The sequence below is a fragment of the Copidosoma floridanum genome, unplaced genomic scaffold (genome assembly GCF_036245765.1).
Source record: "Copidosoma floridanum isolate Cflo_tuat_1 unplaced genomic scaffold, Cflo_Japanese_pri ptg000020l, whole genome shotgun sequence".
Lineage (NCBI taxonomy): Eukaryota > Metazoa > Arthropoda > Insecta > Hymenoptera > Encyrtidae > Copidosoma > Copidosoma floridanum.
Window position 1 is genome coordinate 11,201,590 of NW_028321897.1, and position 26,047 is coordinate 11,227,636.

The 26,047-nt window shown below is 37.1% G+C and overlaps 1 protein-coding gene across 1 annotated transcript in view; it reads right to left on the bottom strand.

Moving 5' to 3' along the window:
- Nos (Nitric oxide synthase) overlaps window positions 1-26,047 on the bottom strand; it is a 2,633,257-nt gene that overhangs the window by 586,359 nt on the left and 2,020,851 nt on the right. The window contains exon 19 of the mRNA XM_089593752.1: window positions 3,797-3,966. Within this exon, the coding sequence (XP_089449878.1) occupies window positions 3,797-3,966 (170 nt within the window). The remainder of the gene's footprint in view (window positions 1-3,796; window positions 3,967-26,047) is intronic.

A 26,047-nucleotide genomic window follows, 5' to 3' on the forward strand; every position in this document is an offset into this window, starting at 1 on the left:
CTCACACCATCCGAGCCGAGCACAACACTGACTTCAGTGAGGTCACGGAAGCATGAAGCGAATAAAAGGCTTTAACTCCATGCAGCAGGAGGCCTCAAGCACCAAAAAGATAGGTGAAGGCCCACCCAGGCTATGAGCAGAGGCGTAACTCATAAAAAACTCCAATAGAGGTATAAGAAAACAATCCAGGCCGAAAAAGGCAGGAGGTTTAAATTTTTGTGTGTGTCTGCTACAAACCTTAGAGAGAAAGAGAGAGAGAGAGATAGAGAGTACCCTTTTATAGAATAAAAACCATGTTCATTTTATAAAACAACTGAATAAACTATAGTTTATAAAAGTGTTAAGATTAAAGGGTCTAATAGTAAAAAATTTAGCTCCAATTCATGGTAGTTATCTCCTTACATGATGAGGTAGAGAATACTGCAAACATAAACACTGGTTTGCTTAATAATCACTTAAATTTAAATGTAGCTAATCTGAAACTCAACTGTGACTCTAGTTTCTATAGAAGATTGTAAAGTTTATTATATGAACAAAACTTTCTAGGAGTTTTTTGCAAATGGAAAAGGCTTCTACAAAGTTAGTTTTGCAGTAAGTGCTAAAGCCTAAATTGTGCTCTTTATGAAATAAAAAGTAATAAAACGCTGTGATTATGGTTAAAAAAATGCTTTAGCCGAATAACTATGTACTATCTTTAGTGAAACAGCTCTAGTCGATACAGAAACAAAAATTACTAAGAATTTTTTATGGTTTTTCTCTTGTTCTAGCTTGTCTACTGCTATATGAGACAGTGGAATCCTTACTTTCTTACGAAGGTTCAGTCGTTTTTCCTTGGCGGGTTAGTAGGTGTGCGGATGCTCCCATAAAACACCGTGTTAAAGTGAGCTGTACTTACCATGCATGAAAACGTCCGCCTACTGCATCACAGTTAATTTAACTGTGTAGAACTTGTCAGTGCTCAAAAGTTGAGCCATTAAATATCATAAATAAATTATGGTACATAATTTGAACCTGCTTATTTCCGATAGTTCGAGTGAGAAAGCTTAAAAACATGTTGTTCTCATGATAAAAATAACCTACAAAAGGTAAGAAGAGACTCAACTTTCGTCGACCAAAGTGTGTTATCAATGTTAAAAAAGTAAACTTTTTTTTACACAGCATTATAGTTTGAAGTTTTAAGAAAGGCTGGGCTAAGTTTTACATCATTATTTTCAGTTTAACAAATTTTACAAGCAACTTTGTAAAGACACTCAGTGTAAAAAGGCCAGCTAATAGCAGACAATGCTCAGTTCTCTCTTATACACTCAGCATAAGATCTGTTTACTATTTTGTTCATATATATTTCTTTCAAATGCTTAATAAGATGCACATTTTTTGATACGACAGTCTTCCGTAGAAGTAAAGCTATCCATTTGAACTTCTTTTCTCATCATGAATAAACCTCTAGCCTCAAAATTTGGGGAACACAGGCTGAATACTTGCTCTCATCTATAAGAACAATGTTAAATCATGCACTTTCGAGAGTTTTATTCTGGAAAGCTCGGATAATCAGAAATATTTAAAAAATTCGTATATTCTTCTAGCAAGTTTACAATACAACATTAATTTTTTCCAGCGAGTAAATAAATCTTCTTAAAAACGATTGAATGGCCTTAAAACGGAGTAGACGCTTTTTTGATCAAGAACACATTAAACTTCATCAACATGCAAACATGTAATGCTGTAAGAATAACTATCTGGTTACTTATTACCATTATTTCAAGTTGTAAATAACATAGGCCTAATTTAATGTGTCCCTAAAAATTATAACAAATTAAGTTGTGTAGAGGTACCAATCATCTGACTGTACCTAAAACCACAATTATAACGAATTTCTATGATAAAAATCAAAAAAATTAAGTATTAATTAAAGAAGAGGCCATGTCACAAATACCTAATTTTGTACTTTTTAAGAAACTTTTGTAGAGAATCTTGGAATTTGTTGTATTGATTAAAACAAATAATTATTATAATATTGTTGTCTGGCTTTTAAGTAAATTACTTTTTGCAATATCATGTAAGGTTTTTAATTAAAATATATTAGCCGTAAGTTTTGTACAAAATTTTTTTGAAATAACCATACATTTAGTTATAATTATTAAATTCTTAATTATGTGTTTCCTTTTTGTAAGATTCTCTTTGTCGAAGCATCTACTAGTTAAATAAGATTCAATAAATAATTTGTCGATTAAGTAGCTCATTTTCATTACAAATTGCTGTTAAAACAATATCACAAAGCTTTTGTCTCTTTAAAAAACCATTTGCCTATTGAAAAACTCTTAATGAAGTAGGTTCGTTAAAGGATACGTTCGTAAACGACTTGCTTACATTTTTTAAGTTGCTTAAGTGATCTTCTTATGAAATAACTGGCTTATAAGATGATCTACAAAAAGAACAATTAGCCGTTAGTTAATTAACGTGTTAAATAATTGATATTTACTAAGCTTTGTCACGAAAACGATATATTACTGGATGCATCTTTTAATGTAACGATCTAACATTTCAATAAGGAATCAATTATCGTCTGCTTAGTTCTTTGCATTGATTGTTGAATTATTTATTTGAGTTTAATGTAATAATTTACTATTACGCCGAATGGCCATAAAACAATTTCTGGTTGTAAAGTTCTACTTATAGTACATTTTGTAACTGTCAAAATCTGCCGCTTAACGATCTGCTTATAAAACTATGTACCATTAAAATAAATAACCAAGAAAATTGCTGGTAGACGAACATGCCATGATCGACTAAGCTTGTATTTATCCATAACACGGGTTGACTCGTGCAGCAGTTGTCTTGCAAGACAATCTTGATTTTGGCATTATAATGCAAAAATCAAAATTTAAAGATGAATTGCAAGCAATCGCTAACTAAACAGAAAAAAACATTATACTTTAGCAATACAAATTAATGTTTAATAAGCAACAGCAAGTTTACAGAGAAATAATAAGATCGTTAAAAATCAAGAGAAGTTTTAATGCCAAAAAATTTCAGTTAGGACTTTAAAAAATGAGAAAAAATTTGGAGGTGAAATAACTGGATACAACTCTGTATTTTATATATTTTTACCCTACGAGTTCAAAAAAAAAAAAAAAAATTTCTTCAGTTTTAATAAAGATGAAGCTGAGAAAACAAAAAAAAATTTCAAGTTCTACGGTTATACTAAATACTTTTTTCTCCACCATATACGTTAAAAAATGATTAAAATTTTATGAATTACTCGATTTCTTAGAACGTGACATTACTCAACATCGACTATATGCTGATGTGCGTGTCACTTGTAACTAAAGCGTACGATAAACTTCTACTGAATAAAGTAACTCCATAAAAGAGACAGTGAAAGTGGCTCCGTCATTGTCAAGTAACCTTAGAAACATAACTACTCGCCCTTTAGCGGTCAAAAGTTAAAAAATAGACCCCTCTTTTAGAGATATTTTGTAGTAAGTTTTGATAAGTAGCATAAATAAGTTTCTACTAATTAATTGGTTAAGTAGATTTTGAGATTTTTGCGAACACACAATCAAACATTGTGCCTTCATATAATAGTGAGAGATTAAGTCTTTAAAGCAATTGCCTAAGAACTTATGTTATAGATCAGAGGCTAATCGATGTAAGTAACATTTAAAGGACAAGTGACCCTAGCAATATTAATGTTAATGTAACAGTGGCCCTTCAAGAACAATTCATGCTTTTAATCAAAACAGTTTTATATGTTTTTAAATTAAAAAAAATCTTTTTCGAATATGATAATACTTACATTGGCTAAAATACTTAATTTTGTTCTTTCTTTTCGGCAGGTGGCTATCGATGAAAAATACCGTAGTAAGTTTGATGATGGAGGAGTTGTTATATCAACAAATCTTGTTAGTATCATCCTTAATGAGTTACTTGTGTATTTGTCATGCCCAACCCAGTTTTTAACGATACCTAAAAAAAAATTGACATTCATTCAAAGTCCAACCCCTCTGAACTTAACAATAAATGGTAGCTCCTGATTATTTTTTTTAAGATTGTCTTATAATTTTTAACAATGCCACTAATGTGTAATGTTTATTAACAATTCAGAAGTAATATAAACTTATATTAAGGAAAAAATGCTGTAAACTCCTAATATTTGTAATTTTTTTTTTACGGAAAAAATTATTATTAAATAATGTGAGAGTAATGACGAAATAGCAGACAATGTATCTAAACCTCAGCAAAACCAATGTGATACTCTTGACCCTAAAATAGTTGGATGTAAAAGTTCAATAGTGACATTCTCCATAACAAGCAAGCAAGCAAAGGAAATTTCCAGCACTTTTCTGGCAGCAAAAAAGATCCTGGCTCAAAACCCGGTCAAAGTGGCCCTTCTTCCACTTTCTGCATTTAATAAATTAAAAAAAAAAAAAAAAAGTTGTTAAAAGAATAAAAATAGTGAGCCAGTTATTACTTGCTAAAAATACAAAATATGAATAAGCCAATTCTTTAGTTTCATAGAAATACATGTTAAAGGAATAAGTAACCTAGTATATTAAGTAAAAGAACTAGGGCTAGAGGTCAGAATGGGTAAAAAACTCATAGAAATTGTAAAATAGTTATGTTACCATAACATACAAAATCAAGAAAATGTTCTACAAAACAAAAATTAACCAATTCTATTGTAAGCCTTTTTGAAATTTTTATTACTAACGACTTTATTCTTACTTCTAAATGCAAGTTACTTACCACAAAAAAACAAATGCTGCAGTTCTTTTTTACATAAGACTATTAATTGAGTAGATTAGTTTGCCCTTGGGTTATAAACTAGTTCGGGCCCAAATGACGAAAAAAATTTGTTTTTCATTGTGCCCAGAGTAACTGCAAGAGTGCTGCGTGCCAGTTCCACTTTGTTTTCATGGAAAAAAAATGTACTTTGTTGACGTCCATTCAGAATGGCTGATGATAAATAATTTTTGAAAATTCTAATCAATTTTAGTGGCCCCTACGAAGAAAGATTTATTTCTTGAAGGATGGTCATGTAAATAATAAGCACCGCATCTCACTATTTATAATCAAAAAATTCAAAGCTATTATTGTTTTTAGTTGGTGATTCCAGTATTTTTCTTTTATAATTTTATTTAACGATAAAATACAATTATTTATTTAATTCAAATCGAAAAATTACAAAAAAACAACGAATAGTAAGCTTACATTTTTTTTTTAATAAGTAAATCCTAATTTCCATCTGCTTTATGAACATAATATTTTTCACATAAGATGAATAGTGAGCCATTAGACGTACTAAAACCAATTAAAATTTAAAGCTTGAAAAAATATGACAAGGTTTTTAAGTTTCCTGTAAGTAACTGAATTATTTGACACTACTCAATTAGTAACAAGTGTGTTAAGTACTAAAAGATGTATCGCGATTGTTTTAATTGACTTATGTTCATGCAGTTACTTGTTCATGTTACGTTGATAACTTGAAAGGTGAGATCGTTAAATTTTTTAATTCATCCGTCAAAAAAAAAAGTGTACAAGAACAGCTGTTTACGTTTTCACGTTCTTGCTAAAATAAAAGTGACAAGGTTATTAAATAAAATATAGTAAATTGTTCTGTTTATTTTTTTTTTCCTATTGTCTAAAATACTATACTTTCGAACACACTTAGAAAATAGTTTCCATAATTAAAGATTGTATGATTTAATAAAAAATACATAACTCTATAAAAAAAAGCTAAAGAATAAAATTAAAGCGTCGTACGCGACATTATGTCTTTTATTTAAAAAATATTAGACTACTTGACTTCTTATTGAAGACAAAATTAACACGGATAAAAAGACTATTTTGGTATTTTATATCATGTAAATTTATTTTGTTTTATAAAAACGTATAAAAAAAAAACTGCTATGCAGATAGAGTTAGATACATTACTTTTGTGTTGTTCTTACTGTTATTTAGTGTATGTTAATAACTTCATAAAAATTAAGCTAGAATATTCTCATTTATTACGTTAGTAGATGTAGAAGAAGTTTTTTTTTTTTTTTTTTTTTTGTAGAGGGAGGAGAAACGCATTTAGGCACACTGCAGGCACAGCAGTAGTGTTAGACTCAGTGGAATTTTTCACTAGACCACCCATACCCACTAAAACCCCCCACATGCCGCGTGGCTTTTGATCCACCCCAGAACCGCGTTAGCATTACTTCAGGGTGGAGCCACCAGGGGGACCATCACGTCTCATAGCATTAACGAGCTAACTCGCCACCAATTGCTAGAGGTAGTGATGCTCTTGAGTCCTGAAAAAGACTCGGGGTCCATAAGAACCAGCACCCTTTCTAGCACTCCATAGTAGGTCTCTAACCTAGCAATCACCACTATAAGCTTGATGCTCTCCCTTGCTGATACGTAAAAAGTACCCAGCGCAGCATGGGTCCCCATTAGCCTGCCTTTCAACTCAAGGCGATTTTGCCTTGTTTTCGTCCTGCTTGAACCTCAACCCTGGCCTTTTTTAGCGCATTTTTAAACAAAAGGCAGCTCTCACTGCCTGTTTCGTGCTTCTTGTCCGTCATTGGGCAAAGAAAGCACCGTGCTGGGCCTGGACATTATTTTTCCCAGTGGTTCGAGCTTCCACACAAGAAGCAAAGTTTCAATCTGTTTTCTTCTTCTCTACAGTTGACTTAGATGTGTATACATCCCAAGCATTTGTAACATCTTGTTACTTTAATTTTTTTTCGTATTCGGTAGCTTACGAAGACAACTCGTAACCTGCCTTCCTCTTCTACTTGTCTGGCAGTTGCTTCGTCCACTTTTATCAACGCCAGCCTCTGTTCTCTGACATTAAACTTTAAGAGATCTACTTCTGGCTTCTGGCTCTTAAGTTAAAAAGTCCTAGCAAAAGCCTCTTTGACCTCAGCTTCCTCGACAATGTCATCCAGGTCTCGGACTTCTAATGTCACTTTTCTGTTGCTCATTTTGACAGTACCCTGTCCAGCTACCAACTTTTTAATTTGCTGTGAGAATGCAGTAGTATTCTCTACACCTTTGGCCTAAGTAAGTATATCTCCTTATTTTGTAGTGACAACACGTAGGACTGCCACATTAGCCTTGTCAGGGTCAAAGTTCACCTACATTGTCTTCAGCACCATTGCAAAGGTCTGCCCTTCGGCCAACTTCACTACTACTGTTGTTGTTGCGAATAATTAATTGTATTAAGGCAGACTCTCTTTTTCTTTCTTACTTTTATGCAATCCTTTGTCGGTATTTCGACTTAGCTGCTGAAGTGGGCGGTAGAGTTGCTGTGGTCAACCTATTATCGAACATAAGATTCGTACAAGGGATGGAAGTTGGGGTGAGAAAGCTAGATTTTTTTTAGCCACGGACGATAGCCAGCAGTGCGCTTGTATGCTTAAAAGCAAGGTTGACATGCAACCGTGATATTTTGTTTAAAACTGTCTTTTCTCTGTTTTCCGTTTTTTAAATACAAAAGAAAAGAGAGCCTGGCTTCCAGTTCACTTTGTAATTGTATAGAATTAAAAATAAACGTTTGCTGTTTACGACTTACTCACTGTTTTTTCCTTTGGCGTGAGCCTTATTGTTGGCAACATTTGGCGCTGTGGACAGGATTCGTTGCATTTTCTTTCTTTGCGCAAAGAAGGTTAACAGTAAGTAAAAAAAATGAAAAGGCATCAGGGTGAACCATCTGCCAGCCCAGCGAAGCGCTAAAGGGATGATGGAGCATCAGAAGGCTCAGACATTAAGCCACCGCCACTCACAGCTGCCATTCTGGTGCCTGCGCGTTCTCGTGCACCTCACCGCCGACCGGCTCCTTTCCCGATCCTTGCGGCAGACTCAGATATTGAGCCGCCGCCACCCACAGCTGCCGTCCTGGCATCAGTGCGCTCTCGTGCGCCTCGCCACCAACCAGATCCAGCTTCTCTCCTTGCGGCAGGCTTGAACATTGAGCCGCCACCACCCGCAGCTGCCGTCCTGGTGCCTGCACGTTCTCGCGCGCCTCACCACCGCGGTGGGTAAAGCCGGATGATGAGGTGCAGGTAAGTCTGGGTAACCACATCTGATATGGCTGTACGCCTCATAAACAAAAAAGACGTGGTGGGCCGACTAATGCAGGCTTACTACCACTGAGGAGGCTATATGGCGGCACCTTATTGCCTTACGCCAGCCCGTTTTGTTGGATTGTCTGCGCAGTCATGGGACTGTACACCTGCCATTCATCTCGCTGGGATGACCGTTGTGTACCAACGTATACATACATTACACACAAACACCATTCTTACACTTATTACTCAACGCCAGGGCAGTCTTCGAAGGGGGGGACTGAGGAAGAGTGGTGACTCTCGGCCGGCCTGAGCAAGTAGCAGTTATTTCTGGTAACAAAGAGGGTTGCTGCCCTGGTTTTAGCCCTTTCCAAACACTTATTTCTACAAAAAAAAGGTAGTACTAGCCTTCGCGGGTCAGTACGACACAAAAAAAGATGCCAAAATGAAAAACGTCGATGCAAAACTAGAACCCCAGGTAGAAACCTATCTGAGGGAATCCGCCGGCAGTTCCGATCCGGTATAAGCCCGGGTAACTGTCACAGGCCTCACGGATTCTGAAAGGGGCCACAAAGACTTATCTCATGGCCAACATGGACTGTTAAATGTTCCATGGCCTTTTCTTACAGACAAAGGACGAAGAGGAAGCCTGTCGAGTATAGGCACTAACAAGACCGAGGACAGCAACGTGTCGGTATTTAGCCACCAGACCCAGGAAAAGCTTGCCTCTCTAGAATAAGATGGTGCTAAGCTTAGAGATAAGCGACAGCAATTGGCTGATAAAATCCAATCAGCAACGAAACATACGACAGAGACGCTACAATTAATTAACGATAGAAACGGCAACACAGCGAACGCTGTTAAAAATAGGCTAAAAGCTGCGCTTGAACACCTTAAAGAGGCAGAGGTGCTAGAAAAAGGCTTTCGTCATGAAGAAGACGTGTATGCAAAAACTTAGAAGTCGTCATTTGAATCTCTGCAGTAGAGACTAAAGGCGAGATAATTTTCGACGGCATGTACAGAAAAAAACCCTGAATACTGCTCTAAAAAAAATAGAACGAAGTAAAAGAAGCAAGAGCCCATCGGACAGCCCTGAGAAACGCTAGCAGACAATGTCTCCAAAGAAAAAGGAAACAGGTAGTGGAAAACAAGGAGCAATTCTTCTAAATAACAAAACAAGCCAGAAGAAAAAAGTGGACGCCACAACAACAGTAGTAGTGAAGATGGCTGAAGGACAGACCTTTGCAACGTTGCCAAAGACGATGAAGGTGAACTTTAACCCTGATAAGGCTAACGTGGCAGCCCAAAGTGTTGTCACTATAAAAAAAGGAATCATACTTATTATGGCCAAAGGTGTAGAAAATGCTACTGCATTCTCACAGAAAATTCAAAAGTCGGTAGCCGGATAAGGTACTGTCAAAATGAGCAACAGAAAGGTGACTTTAGAGGTCCGAGACCTGGATGCCATTGTAGAGGAAGATGAGATCAAAAAGTCTTTCGCTAGAACTTTTGGACTTACGAGCCAGGAGCCATAAGTAGCTCTTTTAAAGCCAAATGCCAGAGGACAGAGGCTGGTTTTAATGAAGGCGGACGAAGCAACTGCCAGACAAGTAGAAGAGGAAGGCAGGTTACGAGTTGGCTTCGTAAGCTGCCGAATATGAAGAAGAATTGAAGTAACAAGATGTTACAAATGCCTTAGATATGGACACATCTCAGGCAACTGTAGAGAAGAAAACAGATCAAAGCTTTGCTTCTGGTGTGGAAGTTCAAACTACTAGAAAAAAGAGTGTCCAGGCCCAGCATGGTGCTTCCTTGGCCCAACAATGGAAAACAATCACGAAGCAGGCAGCAGAGGCTGCCCTCTATTTAGAAGAGCCCTAAAGGAGGCCAGGGATAAAGCCCAAGCAGGATCAAAATAAGGCAAAAAGGCCTTGAGTTAAAAGACAAGCTTATGTGGACCCACGCTACGCTAGGTACTTTTTACCTATTAGCAAGGGAAAGCATTAGGCTTATTGTGGTGCTGGCCAAGTAGGAAGCCTACTATAAAGCGCTAGACAAGGTACTGGTTCTCAGGGACCCCGAGTTTTTTTTAGGACTCGAGAGCATCAGCACCTCTAGCAAATGGTGGTGAGCTTTCTCGTTAATGCTGTGAGACGCGATGGTATCCCTGGCGGCTTCATCCTGATGTAATGCTAACGCGGTTCCAGGGTAGATCAAAAGCCAAGTGGCATGGGGGGGGGGTTTAGTGATTATGGGTGGTCCAATAAAAAGAATCTACCGAGTCCGACACTACCGCTGTCCGTGCGGTGTGGCTCAATGCATTTCCCCTCCCTCCACAAAAAAAAAAAAAAAAAAAAAAGTAGTAGTAGTAGAAGTAGAAGAGGTTTTTTTTGTGGAGGGAGAGGAACTTCATTGAGGCACTTGGCAGAAGCAGCGGTTGTATGGGACTCAGTGAATTTTTTTATCACACCACCCATACCCACTAAAATTTTTTATGCCTTGTGGTATAAGTTTCACCCCAGAACGACGTTAGCATGACTTCGGGGTTGAGCCATCAGGAAGATCTTCACGTCTTACAGTATTAACGAGCTAACTTGCCACCATTTGCTAGAGGAGCAGCTGCTCTATAGTCCTGAAATGGACTTGGGGTCTCTGAGGACCAGCACCCTGTCGTGCGCTTTATGTAAGGCTACTGACCTAAATGACCGCTTGAGCCTTACTTCTGGCCTTCTCTAGGGCTCTCCTAAATGAAGGGCAGCTTCCACTACTTGCTTCGTGCTTGTTGTCCATTGTTGGGCAAAGAAAGCACTGTGCTGAGGCTGGACACTTTTTCTTCGAGTAATTTGAGCTTCTACAGCAGAAGCAAAGCTTCGATCTGTTTTCTTCGTTACATTTGACTAAGACGTGTCCATATCTAAAGCATCTATAACATCTCTTTACTTTAATCCTTCATTGGATTCAGCAGCTAGTGAACCTAACTCGTAGCCTGCCTTACTGTTCTGCACGTCTGGCAGTTGTTTTGTCCACCATTATCAACGCTAGCCATTGTCCTCTGGCATTTGGTCCTAGAAGAGCTACTTTTGGCTCCCAACTCTTAAGTCCAAATGTCCTAGCTGAAACCTTTTTGACCTCGTCTTTCTTTGCAATAGCATTTAGATCTCGGACCTCTAGTGTCACTTTTTTGTTGCTCATTTTTATAGTCCCTGTCCGGCTCTTGACTTTTTAATTTGCTGTGAGAAAGCAATAGCATTCTTCACACCTTTTGCCTTAATAAGTAGTTTTTTTTTTCTTTGTTGTGACAACAGTTTGAACTGCTACATTAGCCTTTTCAGGGTCAAGGTTCGCCCTTATCGCCTTTAAAACCTTTGCAAAGGTCTGCTCCTTGGCTATTTTTACTACTACTGTTGTTGTCGCGATAATCTCGCCTTTGTTCCCTCTATTGCAGAGACTTAAATAACTTAAATAACGATTTCAAGAAGTTTGCAAACACTTTTTCTTTATAAAAAAAGCCTTTCCTTGACACCTTTGGGTCTTAATGGTGTTTAAGCGTGGCTTTGAGCCTATTCTTAACAGCGTTTACTGTGTTGCCGTAATTTTCGTTGAATAGTTGTAGCGTCTCCGTAATATCTTTCGTTGCTAATAAGACTTTATCAGCTACTTGCTGTCGCCTTCCTCTGAGCTAAGCACCACTTTCTACTGAAGAGGCAAGCTTCTCCTGGTTTCGGTGGCTAAATAGTAACACGTTTCTGTTCTCAGTGTCGATGGTACCTATGCTCAACAGGCTTGCTCTTCGTTTTTTGTCCATGAGGAAGGGGCCATGAAACATTTAGCAGTCCCTGTTGGCCACGTGATACGTCTTTGTGGCCACTCCTAGAATTCATGGGGCCTGCGACAGTCACGTGGGCTTTCACCGGATCGAAACTGCCGGTGGATTCCCTTAGAAAGGTTACCACCTAGGGTACAGGTTTTGCATTAAATTCTTCATGTTGGTTTTTTTTTAATGCCATTCTGATCAGTGAAGGCTAGCACTTCCCTTTTTTTTAAAAATAAATATTTGGGAAAGCTCAAAACCAGGGCAGCGGCCCTCTCTGTTACGAGAGAGAACCGCTTCTCGCTCGGGCCAGCCAGGAGTCACCACTCTTCCTCAATCCCACCCACAGAGACTGCCCTGGCGTTGAGTAAAAAGTCTAAGCCACCCCTAGGTGCCCATCGTCACCACATATCTTATGAGGATGCCCCTATCTGCCACCTGGGGAAGCGCCTGGTATGAAGAAATGAGCAAGAACCCCACCTGGGTTAGCTAGTAGTACTAGTAGTAGCAGAAGTATTAGAAGTAGTAGTAGTAGTTGTAGTAGCAGAAGTAGTAATAGTAGTGGTAGTAGAAGTAGTAGTAGTAGTAGTAGTAGTTTTTTTTATTTATTTATTTTTTTTTTTTTTTTTTTGTGGAGGGAGGGGAAATGCATTGAGGCACACCAGAGGGACAGCGGTAGTGTAGGACTTGGTATATTCTTTATATTAGACTATATTTATCCACTAAGACCCTGCTCACGCCGCGTGGCTTTTGATCCACCCCGAAACCGCGTTAGCATTACTTTACGGTGGAGCCACCAGGGAGACTATTGCGTCTCGGAGCATAAACGAGATAACTCGCCACCATTCGCTTAAGGTGCCAGTCCTTTCGAGTCATGCAAAGTTTAAAACCATGATCCCGCAGCCACCCCGACACTATCGTGATCGCCTATCAAACTTTGCGCTCAACCTTCTCTCGGGATCTCGCTGTGACGTGCAGTGCTATGTCATCAGCAAAACTTGTTAGCTTAACCCCTCGAGACATTTCAAGGTGCAAAAGTTTATTGTCGACCAGCTGCCATAAGTCAGGGCCAAGGGCAGAGCCCAGTGCAACTCCCGACGTAAGGCGCCTCTTTCTTGGTCCATCCTTCGTGTCGTACCGGAATACACGATCCTGAAAATAGCTATTTAGTATCTTACTAAGATATTCCAGTACATTCTGGTGCCTCAAAGCCCTTATGTAAGTTAATAGTAGCATTAATAGTAGAAGTTGTAGTAGTATTCTTAGTGGCTTGGACGAGGGGTCAGCCCATACCAGCTCTCCAAGTTGGCTGGTTTTCGAGAATCCAGACAGCTCTCTTCAAGCTCTAGTCCCTGCACGCATACACATTTTATACTCTCATTCATTTTTTTTAATTCAACCTTTTTTGTTTTTCCTTTTGTTTTCGGGGAAATCCAGTCCCTCACACATTCAGATAAATGATCACCTATTTCTTTAGAGCCTACCTCATTCTTAGCCAGGCACCCTCACTAGTGGCAAGGACTTGCAGCCCCTAGAGGGCAAGTAGTAATACGAGTAGCAGTATTTGTTGTAGTAGTAGTAGTAGTTGTAGTAATGGTAGCTGTTGTGTGATAGTAACAGTAGGAGTACTAGTAGTAGTAGTAGTAACAGTAGAAGTACTAGTAATAGTAGTTGTAGTAGTCGTTGTCGTAGTAGTTGTCGTAGTAGTTGTCGTAGTAGAAGGAGGAGTAGAAGTTGGTTTGTGGAAGAAGAGGAAAGGCATTAAAGCATATCGCAGAAATAGCGGTAGTGTGGGACTCAGTGGAGTTTTTTAATCAGACCACTCATACTTACTGATCCTAGAGTATACTACATGGCTTTAGTTCCACTGTTACGTCAAGGCTGAGCTTGACTTATCTTTTTTCCCCTTTCCTCCCTTTTTTTTCTCCTCATAAGGCCGCGTTTTCGTATCAACCTAAACAACATACAATCACACATACACATTGTACAGGAGCCAATGCTTTATGACACATGTATAAGGAGAGACCGACTAAGACAAAGACCCAAAAACTAGTCTCCATCTTCTTTCCTCTTTTTTCGTTGACAGACTTATTTACATCACCTCATGAAACTTAATAATTATTCTCTATCCTTTCCTTTTTCTGTGTCTTTACCATTTATAAATACGCCGACGCTTGAGCCAGAATTTTGATTCATACATTGGCCAGCTTTTATACAATGAGACTTGATAACAGCATGCTACACTTCTACCACTTTCTTTCCCTTAACACTAACAATACCCAGAGACACCAAACCGAAAAATAACGTGAACTGTAGTACAACCTAATTTCGATAAGCAAATACCAGCAAATGGGACCAGTATTATGACCATACAATATTCTTTAGCGAGTAAGCATCAACCCGACACTAACGCGGCACATGTAAAGGAAGACGAAAAGCATATAAAAAATCTTTTCGTCCCCGTGCCACGAGATAATGCAGACTAATTCTAAGAACCTATGTGCGTCTTGTGGTCTCTTACCATAGTGGCAATAATAAGGAGACAAGATCTCCCGTTACATCAGCCCCTGGTCTCCTTTACGAGCAGCTCAGTCCCAAAAAAATTTCGTTCAATGGTCAGGCCAGCTTGGGTGTATACCTAGAGCAGTAGCTAGACTTCTGACATATAACCTGGAGAACCCGGTCAATGCATTCAATGATCAGGCCAGCTTGGTGAAATACCGAGAGCAGTACTACTCTACACAACCTGGAGAATCTGGTTGAAGTCTAGTCGTAACCTAGAGAATCCGGTCAATCATTTCGATTTAAATTACATCGAGCCCCCCGGATCTTCCCTCGAGAGCCACTTTGTACCCTTTTTTTGCTTTATTCCTATAATAAAAGTAGGTTATAAAATTTCTAAAGCTTATTCTTATACATCCCCCCTGGTTGTTTTTTTTTTTTTTCGCATAAAAAACCACTATTACGTGCTGTTCAATCCAGCTATAAATGGCCTTGTAGGTGGTAGAAAAAAAGTTTTAGTTCACAAAAACGTTTTAAAGAAGACAACGCTCAGTTGTGCGCTGGTTGGTGTGAATACCGATGGCCCAGCAACTAGCTTTGTTGAGATTTAAATAACGCTTAGTTGTGTGCCGGTTGGTGTAAGTGCCGATGGCCATGCCACTCACCTTTATCGAGTACCACTTAGTTGTGTGCCGGTTGATGTAGATGCTGACGGCCAAGCAGCTTGCTCTTAGTTAGCCCACCCAATTTTCAAAGCTATACATTGTGCATCGTTAGTAAAATACTGGCAACCCGATGACTATAGACTCCTTAAAAGAGAACCAAGTTACCATTCTCATACGAATGGCCAGTTACATGCCGTAGGTGTAAAGACCGATGGCGAAATAGCTAGCTAACCCTTTTACAATTTTTTATCCTGTTCCTATTCCAGTGCTCCATCTTCAACCCTTGCGGTCATGTCCCGAGGCTATGGAGCAAAAGCTTAGGCCTATGTACAAAATTTGCTCACATGCCGTCCTTGACGTAACAGAGAATATTTTTTAGAGGCTCCGGAGTGATAGATAGTGCTAGGGTCACAGTATCGACGACGCGTGACGTAGAGCACTTGTGCAATTCAAAATCATCGGCCCACGGTGTAAAAGGAGAGGCCATACTGCAGACAAGTGTAACTTAGTAAATCAAGATACCATCGAAAAATGCAGAATTTTTATGCAGATTAGTTTGTCAAATATGTAACACATCAGCCCACGTAACTGGGAATTCCACAGAAATTTAAATGCAAGCCAAAAATTTGCTGTATTGTTAACTGTGCAATAAAAATCATCATACTACTGCTGTCTGTAAGGTGTGCGCGTATTGCAAAAACACAGGCCACACGATACAAGAATGTAAAAAAAAATATTATAATGAGCATAAAAGACAAGAAAACCAAGAGAACGATTTAGCCCCTAAGGTGATAAGCACAACTTTAGGAACGCCAAACAACTCAACGCCCTCAGTAGATCTGAATCGCTTACTTGACGAGTTAATACTTTTAGTATTATGTATAAAAATGAATACATACATTACGTACATTTTTACTTAGGTAAAAATCTAGTAGGCATCATGATAGATTTAAGATTTCATAAGAATCGAATAAAAAATGGAAGTTATCCTAATAGGATTGACAGAAACTATGAAGACGCAGTAAAATTCCATGGAATACTCAATCAATACAAATTATCCCAATATTATTATGACATAGTTTACCACCCACGTAGATAGAATTTGCCTACAGACGCATTATCACGTAATCCAATAATAACAAAACAGGTAAATGTATTAACCAGAAGACAAAAGGCTTTACAAAATCTCGAAGCAAAATCCTTAGAAGAAAGCAAAGGTACTAAGGTACTAAGGCGCAGAACCTAAGACGCTTGAAAAAACACGTGCTATTAAGTAGCAAAATTACCTCATAAAGGGCCTGGCTAGGGTCACACTAAAATAACCAGATGATACTTAAAGAAAAAATTCACAAGTAGAAATCAAGAAAAAACGAGGCTGAACAAGGAAAACAAGAAAACCACTGATCAACAACGCTTAGAACAAGAAAAGGTCAAGAAAAAATTAAACAATCTAATAGATCTGGAGTCGTCTGACGATAATATCGATTAAGAAAGCGAGGCTAAAGATCCTAATTTTAACAATGATAAGCCACTACCTAGAAAGGACTCAATTGACACTGGTGATAAAACCAGCAACACTAAACATGGTGTTAGCAATATTTTCAAAACAAAGGACTTATTAGAGCATAGATTAGATAATGTAATATATTTTGTTGACATGATAGGCGCCCCGTTAGACGAGGATGTGCATGGATTATTTTAAGCTAATTAAAATACCAGCTAAGTGACAACTAGAATAAGAAAGCATTCAAGTAAAGAATTTAACAAATAAAAGATATCTGCATTACAGATTAAGAGCAAGTATCGCAAACTATAATAAAAAATCAGATGCAAGATTCTTTCGAAAAATTGCGACTTGTTTTGACAGAGAAAAACTTAACTACTATAAGCATATCTAAAAGTATGAATATATGTAATTTATATTGGGCAGAAATATACGGTATGCTTAAAGGTATATTAAGTAATAGTCATATCAAAATTACAGTATGTAAGAATTCCCTTAAATACGTAGAAGATAAAGATAGAGATAAAATTTTTAACATAAATCACTGGCTAAAGGACACAGAGGTGTCTCTAAAACTTTGGTCTGCATACGCCAAGAGTACTACTGGGAAGGACTAAAGTATTACATACAACCACGTATTCAGCAATATCTATAATGCCAACTAAAAAAAATTAGTAAGTATAAAAACTAAGCCACCAATGCTAATAACAGACACGCCTGATACCGTTTTTAAAAAGGTTGCACTCGATATTGTCGGGCGCCTACCTTTAGTTTTAATTAGGGAAGGAAAAGAGTATATCTTAACGATGTAAGATCAGCTGTCAAACTTTTGTATTACAGTACCATTAAAAGATGCAACATCTTTCATGATAGCCAACGCAATTATACGACGTTTTATTAGCAGTTTTGGAGCAATTAAGATGATTTTGACAGATTGAGGTAGAAATTTTTTAAGCAACCTTATGGAAAATGTTGAAGAACGCTTTAAGTTTAAGAAAGTAGCAACAACAGCTTTCCACCCCAAATTAAACAGATCACTAGAGAGATCGCACCATGCATTAGGCGAATATCTCAAGCAATAGGCTGATATCGAAAATGATTGGGATGAATGGGTGCAGCTGGCTATCCTTAACTACAATACCTGCATACAAGAAAGCACTAAACATATGCCGAATGAAGTTGTGTTTAGAAGACTTGCAAGGTAACCATCATCTGCACCATTAATGAACTGAAGATTATCTGCCAACGTATCAAGATTATATAATTAACTTAGTATCTGAGCTTAATAATGTTTGAAAATAAGCGTATGAAAACTGAGTTAAAACGAAAATTAAGTCTAAGGAAAATTATGATAAAACTATAAACGAACAATGCTTTAGGATTTGCAAGTACGTCTAGCTATTAAAAGGTATTAAAAAGGGTAAATTTGAAGATTATTTTACTGGGCCTCATAAAATTTCAGAAATATTAAGTAAATATAATGTTAAAATACAAAAAGTAAATGAGCACAAAATACTAGCTCACGCGTATAGGTTATCTAAGACACTTTCTTTCAACAAAAAGGGAATTAATACCGACTCGAGCGAGTTAAGTAATAAATGAATCACCAAGTAAGGGCTAGCTTTGTACATACAAGTATTGTCTACCCTGCCACTTATACCTATATAAAAACCATTAATATAACTAAACATCATATACAATCGTTACAACTAAATAACTTTGCTATAACAGACGTTGTGCAATGCAAAATAACAATTTAAAGAGCCATTAATTATAGCGGCATGCACTTACACAGCTTTATAGTGCATAATGGTGTAGCCAATTTTATCGATAATATTAATTGTGATGAATGCATGGAAGTATACAATACTGGCATGTATTAGAGTGACATACTGAACATAAATAGTCCCGAACAGAAATGAAAGTTAGTTGCCTCTCTAGTTTATGAGGCCCTATTTAGGCAGCCTACTGAGGGCACAAGAAGTCGCGACAGGGGGCGTGTGTGAGGTACTCATTAGGCAGCCTACATAACCTACCTTTATCTTACTTCTCGAATAGTATATACAGTTATATCAGCTACAGTTGCAGTGTAAACTGGAGCGTAAAATTACCCACAGGTACACAAGTTACAATTGTCTCTTACTGAGTCCTATACAAATGATTAATCAGTATTCTTATACATATATGAGACTGAAAAAATTAATCGACATTAAATTTGTTGTCAATTAAACAAAGTTTCTCAAAGTACTTAACTAAAAATAATAGTTGGTGCTTCAAAAAATTTCAACAAAAACTGTTTAAAAACCGTACTAAGATTATAAAACTTAACAGTTAACCGCTTGTACACAGTCATTTAGATGTGCACCCTCGAATCAAGTTCATCTATTAATTAATTGAATCAGCATGTTTTTGTATGAAAAAAAAAGTAAGCTGCAGTGTGAGCATGTAATTTGTATTAATTTCTTATTGATTATTTTAAATTCCTCAGAATTGACTCACAAATTACATGTTCATATTGTAAACTTGATATCAATTGTTAATGAGATATTTTTAAGGTGACATTTATATCTTTATTTATGTAAAATTTCTATTCATCTTAGGGTTATATTTTTGTAACTACACGTGATCAGCAATGCCGTGATAAGAAATTTTCATAAAGAAAATAAATATGATTCGTTTAAAATGAAGCACGACTTTAACTCAATTATAATACAATGTGTATTCTCATATGTACATATCTATATTTATCGATTGAAAGTTGGTGACATCCATGAAGGCAGCCTACTAAGGGCCTACCAAACGCCACCTGACGCTGCCAACGTAGGACCTTAGTTGGCAAGAGAGGCAGCCAAAGTAGGCTCTACTGATCGCCTACTTACAATTTGTGTTTGGAGTGTTGCGATCAACAGATCAACTAGTGCCGCTGTGTCCTTTACAGGTTCTGTAAACTCTGAAGAAAAATGCAATGGGTCATACTACGCAAATCGCTATGGATCATAGAGTGACGTTACCGTAGTTGACACCCTCCAAGTGAAATTAAAGATAAATTGAAGACAAAATAATACTACCCTCTGGAGTTTGGGGCCCTTTTAGTGCTGGCAACTGTATAGACCAAGACAGTAGCAACATCTATTGGGATGTACTACCAAGATCTTCTAGCAACTTCGAATTATATGACGTTTTAATCGAAGGTATTGCTAACAAACTTGTAGATGTAGAAAAATCTATAGGAAAAATAATATATTTCTTCAAGTCAGACGACATAACGTTTGCTTTGACAGTAAAAAAAAAAAGATAATATTTGCGGGTACCATATAATCAGAACAGAATACCCAAAATTAATAATCTTCGAAATAGAAAGAGGCCAATCTTTTGCCACTGATAATGTAAAAAATCCTAATAATAATAATTCATCGGCAGATATAAACTTCAAGTTTATCTATGTAGAAAAACATCTTCAATCACAAGTCAAATCTATATGTAAGGACATCCTGACCCAGCGTGGCAAAGTATAGCACATTGCGCTGCAAAACGCTTTGGCAATAGCTAATGAATCTCCTGATCCATTCGCTAACAATGTCATGAAGGGACCCTGATGTAGGCCACAATTGCTGGCGAAGCCATACCTATAATTGAGTGAATTCAAATAAAAGTAGCAGTAACAAGAACTAAAGAATACTGCGCCGAACTTCCAGTGAGCAACAATAGAACTACAATGTTTTTAACACCTAAAACACGCTTATTAAAAAGATATGGTACAAAAATTCCATGTCACTATATTTTTCTATAGCTATATAAGATAAACGATAAATAGTATCAAGTATTAGGTACTCCAATAGAAGTAAATCCGCCCAAAGCTTTAAAACCTATGACACAGGCCACATGGCACTTCGTCAAGCATTCTAACTTAGCAACTAGTGGCATTCGTAAGGCCAGTGACTTGGAAAAATTAAGAGATTGCATAAAATTTCCGATTGAACAAAATTCACTTCTCAACGATCTACATAAGCCACAATTGCAAGCACCCCAACGGTTTAAACTATTTTGATTATTAACAAATTAAAAGAAAACCAATTTTTCGCTGGTCAGAAATTAATATACCTCACCAATTTGTATTTGCACTATTGGACTTTACTCCTTAAAAATTTTGTGACTATTCTCGTTTGAGAAAGTTTCTAAAATTTAATAAAAGATTAAGTATGTGATAAGTTGTAATCCACGGAACTATAAGCATATAAATGCTTATGATTGATGGTTATACGTATTTCGACAAATAAGTTTTTAATCTTTTATTCATTAATAACCTCACATGTATTTTGTTTATGAGAGAAATTATAATTATTACTCACACGACATTATGAGTTATATACCATAACGTATTATCCTTCTCCTAAAGCAATGTACTCAGCAGACTATTACCAGTTCATCATCAGAAACCCTAGTACCAGTTTTAGGAGGAGGGTTATAGAAGAAAATCCAACTCAAATTAACAAAAAAATACCTATTTTTTTTTATTTTTTTTTTTCTCTTTAGATGTAAGTTCTTGCTAGCCACCATTAAAAGATCACAATCATGTAACTAATAAAATTAACAATAGAATTAAACTGCTAACCTTACAATGTACAAAACGTAATAAGGTATTTGTTTTATAAAGGAATAACCATTATATAATAGTTATTGAAAAATAGTGTAATAAGACTAAATGACTATATACTTTCACACAGCAAACTGTTCTGAGTTTTTCGTTACAAGTCCTAGCAACAGTCTTAGCAGGGGGGTGTTACATCGAGGCTGAGCTTGACGTTTTTTTCCCCTCTAGTATACGTAACCTGAATAATCTGGTCAAAGTCTATTTGTAACCTGGAGAATACGGTCTATCATTTCGATTTAAATTATATTCAGCCACCTGGATCTTGCCTAGAGAGCCACTTCGTATCTCCTTTTTTCTCTTTGTATTCCAATAATAAAAATTTATAATGATACTTTTAAAATTAATTCTTATACATCCCCCATAGCCGATTTTTTTTCACGTAAAACCCACTATTGCGTGCCGTTTAATCTGGATAATAAGGACTAAGCCGGTGGTGAAAGAAGAATTTTAATTTACAAAAATTTTTTAAAGAAAACAACGAAAAGTTGTGTGCTAGTTAGTGTGAATGCTGATGCCCAAGTAGCTAGCTTTGTTTGAATTTAAATAACGCTTTGTTGTGTGCCAGATGGCGTAAATACTGATGATCAGGCAACTAGCCTTTATCAAACAATGCTAAGTTGTGTGGTGTTTGGTGCAACTGCCGATGGCCAAGACTATAGACTTCTTAAAAGAGAACTAAGGTACCATTCCCAAAAAAATGCCACTTGCGTGCCGTAGGTGTAAATACTGATGGTCAAGTAGCTAGCACACCATTCTACAATCATTAACCCTGTTCCTACCCCAGTGCTGCGTCTTCCACCCTTGCTGTTATGTCTCCAGGCTATTAATCGAAAGTTTAGGCCTGGATACAAAATTTACTCCTACGCCGTCTTCGACGTAACACCACCCTGGAACCACGTAAGCATTATTTCACGGTAAAGCCACCATGGAGACCATCTTGTCTCACAGCATTAACGAGCAAGCTTGACACCATTTGCTTTTCCTTACTAATAAGTAAGAGTACTCAGCTCAGCGTGGATTCACATAAGCCTACTTTTCTGCTGAAGGCCTTCTCGCCTTGCTCGCATCCTGTTTGGATCTTTTTTCAGGCCTCCTCTAGCGCTTACTTAAATATGAGGTAGCTTTCACGGCCAGCTTCGTGCTTGTTGTTGGTCGTTGGACAGAGAAAAAACTGTGCTGGGCCTGGACACTTTTTGTTTCTGTTGTTGCAGCTCCTATAGTGAAAGGTTGCAGCTCCTATACTGGAAACAATGACCAGATCTTTTGTCTCCTTCACAGCTGCTTGTGAAATGTCCATGTTTTAGGCATTTGTAACATCTGGTTACTTTAATTCTTTATCGAATTTGGCAGCTTACAAAACCGACTCTTAAACTACCTTTGCCATCTGCTTGTCAAGCATTTACTTCATTCATTATTATTAACGCCAGCCCTTGTTCTCTGGCATTTCGTTTGACGAGAGCTACTTCAGGCTCCTGGTTTCCTCGTCCAAGACTCTTCAAAAAAAATTCTTTGACCTTGTGTTTCTCGATAATAGCGTCCAGGTCTTGGACCTCTAGTGTCACTTTTTTGGTGATTATTTTGTCAGTTTTCTTTCCAGATACTGATTTGCTGTGAGATTGCGATCGCATCCTCTACACCTATGATTTTTATAAGTATGTCTCCTTTTTATCTGGTGACAACACTTTGGACTGTGGCATTGGCCTTGTCATTGTCAAAGTTCGCCTTTATTGACTTCAGCACATGAGCAAAGGGCTACTCTTCGGTCGTCTCTACTTATACTGTTGTTGTCGATTGTTTTCTTTTATTCTGGCGTTTTTTGTCGTTTAGAAGAACCTCTTGTCGTTAACGTCTGCCTGGTTTTTTTTTTTTTAGAAGAAATGGCTTGTTGGCGTTTTTCCAAGATATCTGATGGACTTTTGTTCCTTTTAACTCGTTCTATTTTCTTAAGGGCAGTCTTCAGGGTTCTTTTCTAAATGTGCCATCGAAAATAATTTTGCCTTTGTTCCCTATACTTAAGGAATTCAAAGAACTTTTTCCAAGTTTTTGAAAACCTTTTTTTGTTAAAAAGTGAGCCTTGTCTAAGCACCTCAGCTGCTTCCAGTTGTTTCAGAGAAGCTTTAAGGCCTTCTTTAATGACGTTTGCAGTTTTCCCATACTTTTTGGTTATACCTTCAAACGTGTTTCTAATCTGTCTTAGTGCAGATTTAACTTGCTCAACCTTTGGATTGTGCTTGGCAATTTATTATACACAAGTACTTGCCGTTACAAAATGCCTAATTCTTTCTCTAGCTAATAATAAGTGTATTTAGCGTAACATGGTTCCACATTAGATAACACTTCTTTAAAAAAGGATATTTTGGCCTTCTTACTTTCGCATCGTTTAGGCTTCTCTCCTGGCTTTTTCTAATGCTTGTCCAAAAATTAAGCTTTTTTTCAATGGCCTTGTGTTTTATATAATCTGTCCATTTTATATAAATACTGTGCTGTGCTACTGCATTTCTTTGCGCAGGTTGGCCCTTTTGCATTTGAGACACAGCTTTAATTGGTCTTTTTCTTCACAGTCATGGGATACGTGACCACACCATCGACGTTAAAAACACATTTTCACAACCAGCCTTTTTTTAGCATGGCAAAAAACGAACTCAATCTTAATCTGGCCTGCATGCTCAACTTTCTTGGCGACTGCTCCCTCAAAGGTCATAAGCCCTACTCTTTATCGTTAAGCATTTGCTTCAAGCAGCAGAACCTTTAAATCTTTTCTACAGATTCTGATAATCTTCTTCATAGACTCCTTAGTTACTTTTCCTTCGACAATACGGTAATAATACCAGGTTTCTAGCGTCACTTTTTGTGCATTCGTAACCATTGTTCCTGGGCCAACTTCTAACTATTCCACATGTTAAGCTAAGTTTTCAACATTTTAGACTTCTCTGATTTTTGGTAGCAAATCTTCTTTCTAGCAAAAACCCTTTTAATAACTGCTTCTGTCATTTTAAGATAAAAGCCTGCCTTTATCGTATCACTTATTTCAGCAGAGATTCGTCCTTTTTTGCCGTTTACCAGGACTTTTGTTTTTGTGTCATGGTCTTCTGATTAGACACTTCTATATTGAGAAGAAAAATTTTTCATGTCGCAAACACCAGTTCTTCTTTTTTTTAATTCCCCTGCTCTCTTCCATTTTTCACGTTTTTTCTGAGGGACTCTTGTTTTGCTTCGTCCGAGCTATTTTCTTACGGGCAGTGTTTAGAGATGTTTTTTGCACCTACTGACGAAAATAATTTCTCTTTTTCTTACTATATATCAGTAGCTCAAAATTCGTTCACCACTGTGTACTTCAGTTCCCTTCTTTAACACTTACTTGTTTTCTTATAGCAGCAGCTAGTTAAAGATGTTTAAAAACATTTTTAAGGCCACTCTTAACCGCGTTTGACGTGTTGTCATTCTTTTCTTATATTGCTTCGAGGGTGTTAGTAAGTTTTCTTGTTGCAGACCAAACTTGCTTGATCTTTTGGTCCTGCCTTGCTCTTAGATCTGGATTATCTTTTTTAATACAGTTAATTTCTTCTTCTGTCTAATTGCTGAAGACAGCCACGTCTGATTTCTTACTCAGGCTGAGCTTTAGTTTTACATGCAGCTTATTCTATTAGCACGTGTAAGAGACTTTTTTTTATCACGGAATCATTTAAACAGGCTTCTTGGACTGCACACGAAAGTGTTATATTACTAGACTCGCTGTCGAAGCTGGGGCTGTCATATCGACTGCTGCTACTATTTCTGCTGGATGTTAATATTCTTTTAACTTTTTTTCACCTTTTTTTTAATTCTTTGTTATCCTTAACGGTTTTCATTTAATGAACATTTATGAAATTGTACTATAAAGTATCAGCGTTTGAATTTAAAAATCCAGATTTAGACTAATAGGTGTAGTTATTATACCATCAGAGCTCCGCTCTTCATCAATTTAGTTCTCTTATGAGATCTTTCATCGGTTCGATCCACGACGAAGGCTCATAATCCTTTAAGATTGTAAATTTTTGATCGCTTAGAGGGTATCAAAAGTGTTGTACTGTGACTATTACTGCTAATCACTTTTATAAACTAGTGGAGTCATTTATTTCAAATTTATTAAGAGTGCTAGATGCGTTGGCGACAGAGTGGTCCTCTCCTAGGTCGCTTTGACTTACAGCTACATTTGACCTGTGTACGATTTAAACGGATGGATATTTAAGGTCGACACATGCAAGTATCACAGCTTCACTTACGTATAATTATAATTTTTTAATGCATTTTTCTTACGTTTTAGATGATTTAAATCTTCCTATTTTTAGTCATAATGGGGTAAAAGACCGAGATTTTGGCATAGTTTAAAAAAAATATTTTTTAATGTTTCATGACTCCTTAAAGTTATTCAATGTGTCTTGGTATTAGGATCTCCTACATCACCACTTATTTTACGTCATATTTATGTACCTTCTGGGCTTTAAGTTTCAAATCCATCTAGCTGTTATTTGAATTCAGTGTCTGTTAGACTATTAAATTATTTTTTGATCTCTGAAGATTTAGGCTCATTATGAGTTACATGATTAAGTCATTTTGTTTTTTTTCATCACAGAGTAAATGTCACGTATCGTGCCACGTAAGTTGCACCAGATCGTGCCAAAAGTTCTGGGCCTATACGCCCACACAGTTAAAAGCTTGGACTAATTATTGGATCATTGAATAAAAGAAGTCTATTTAATTTTCAAAAAATGTCAAGCAGAAGCTAGGGACATCCTTTAATTATTGTCACAATGTCGAATACTAATGCTAGAGTTGTTTATATGTTGCTAATTGCACAATGCTGTAAACTGGTAAGAAAAA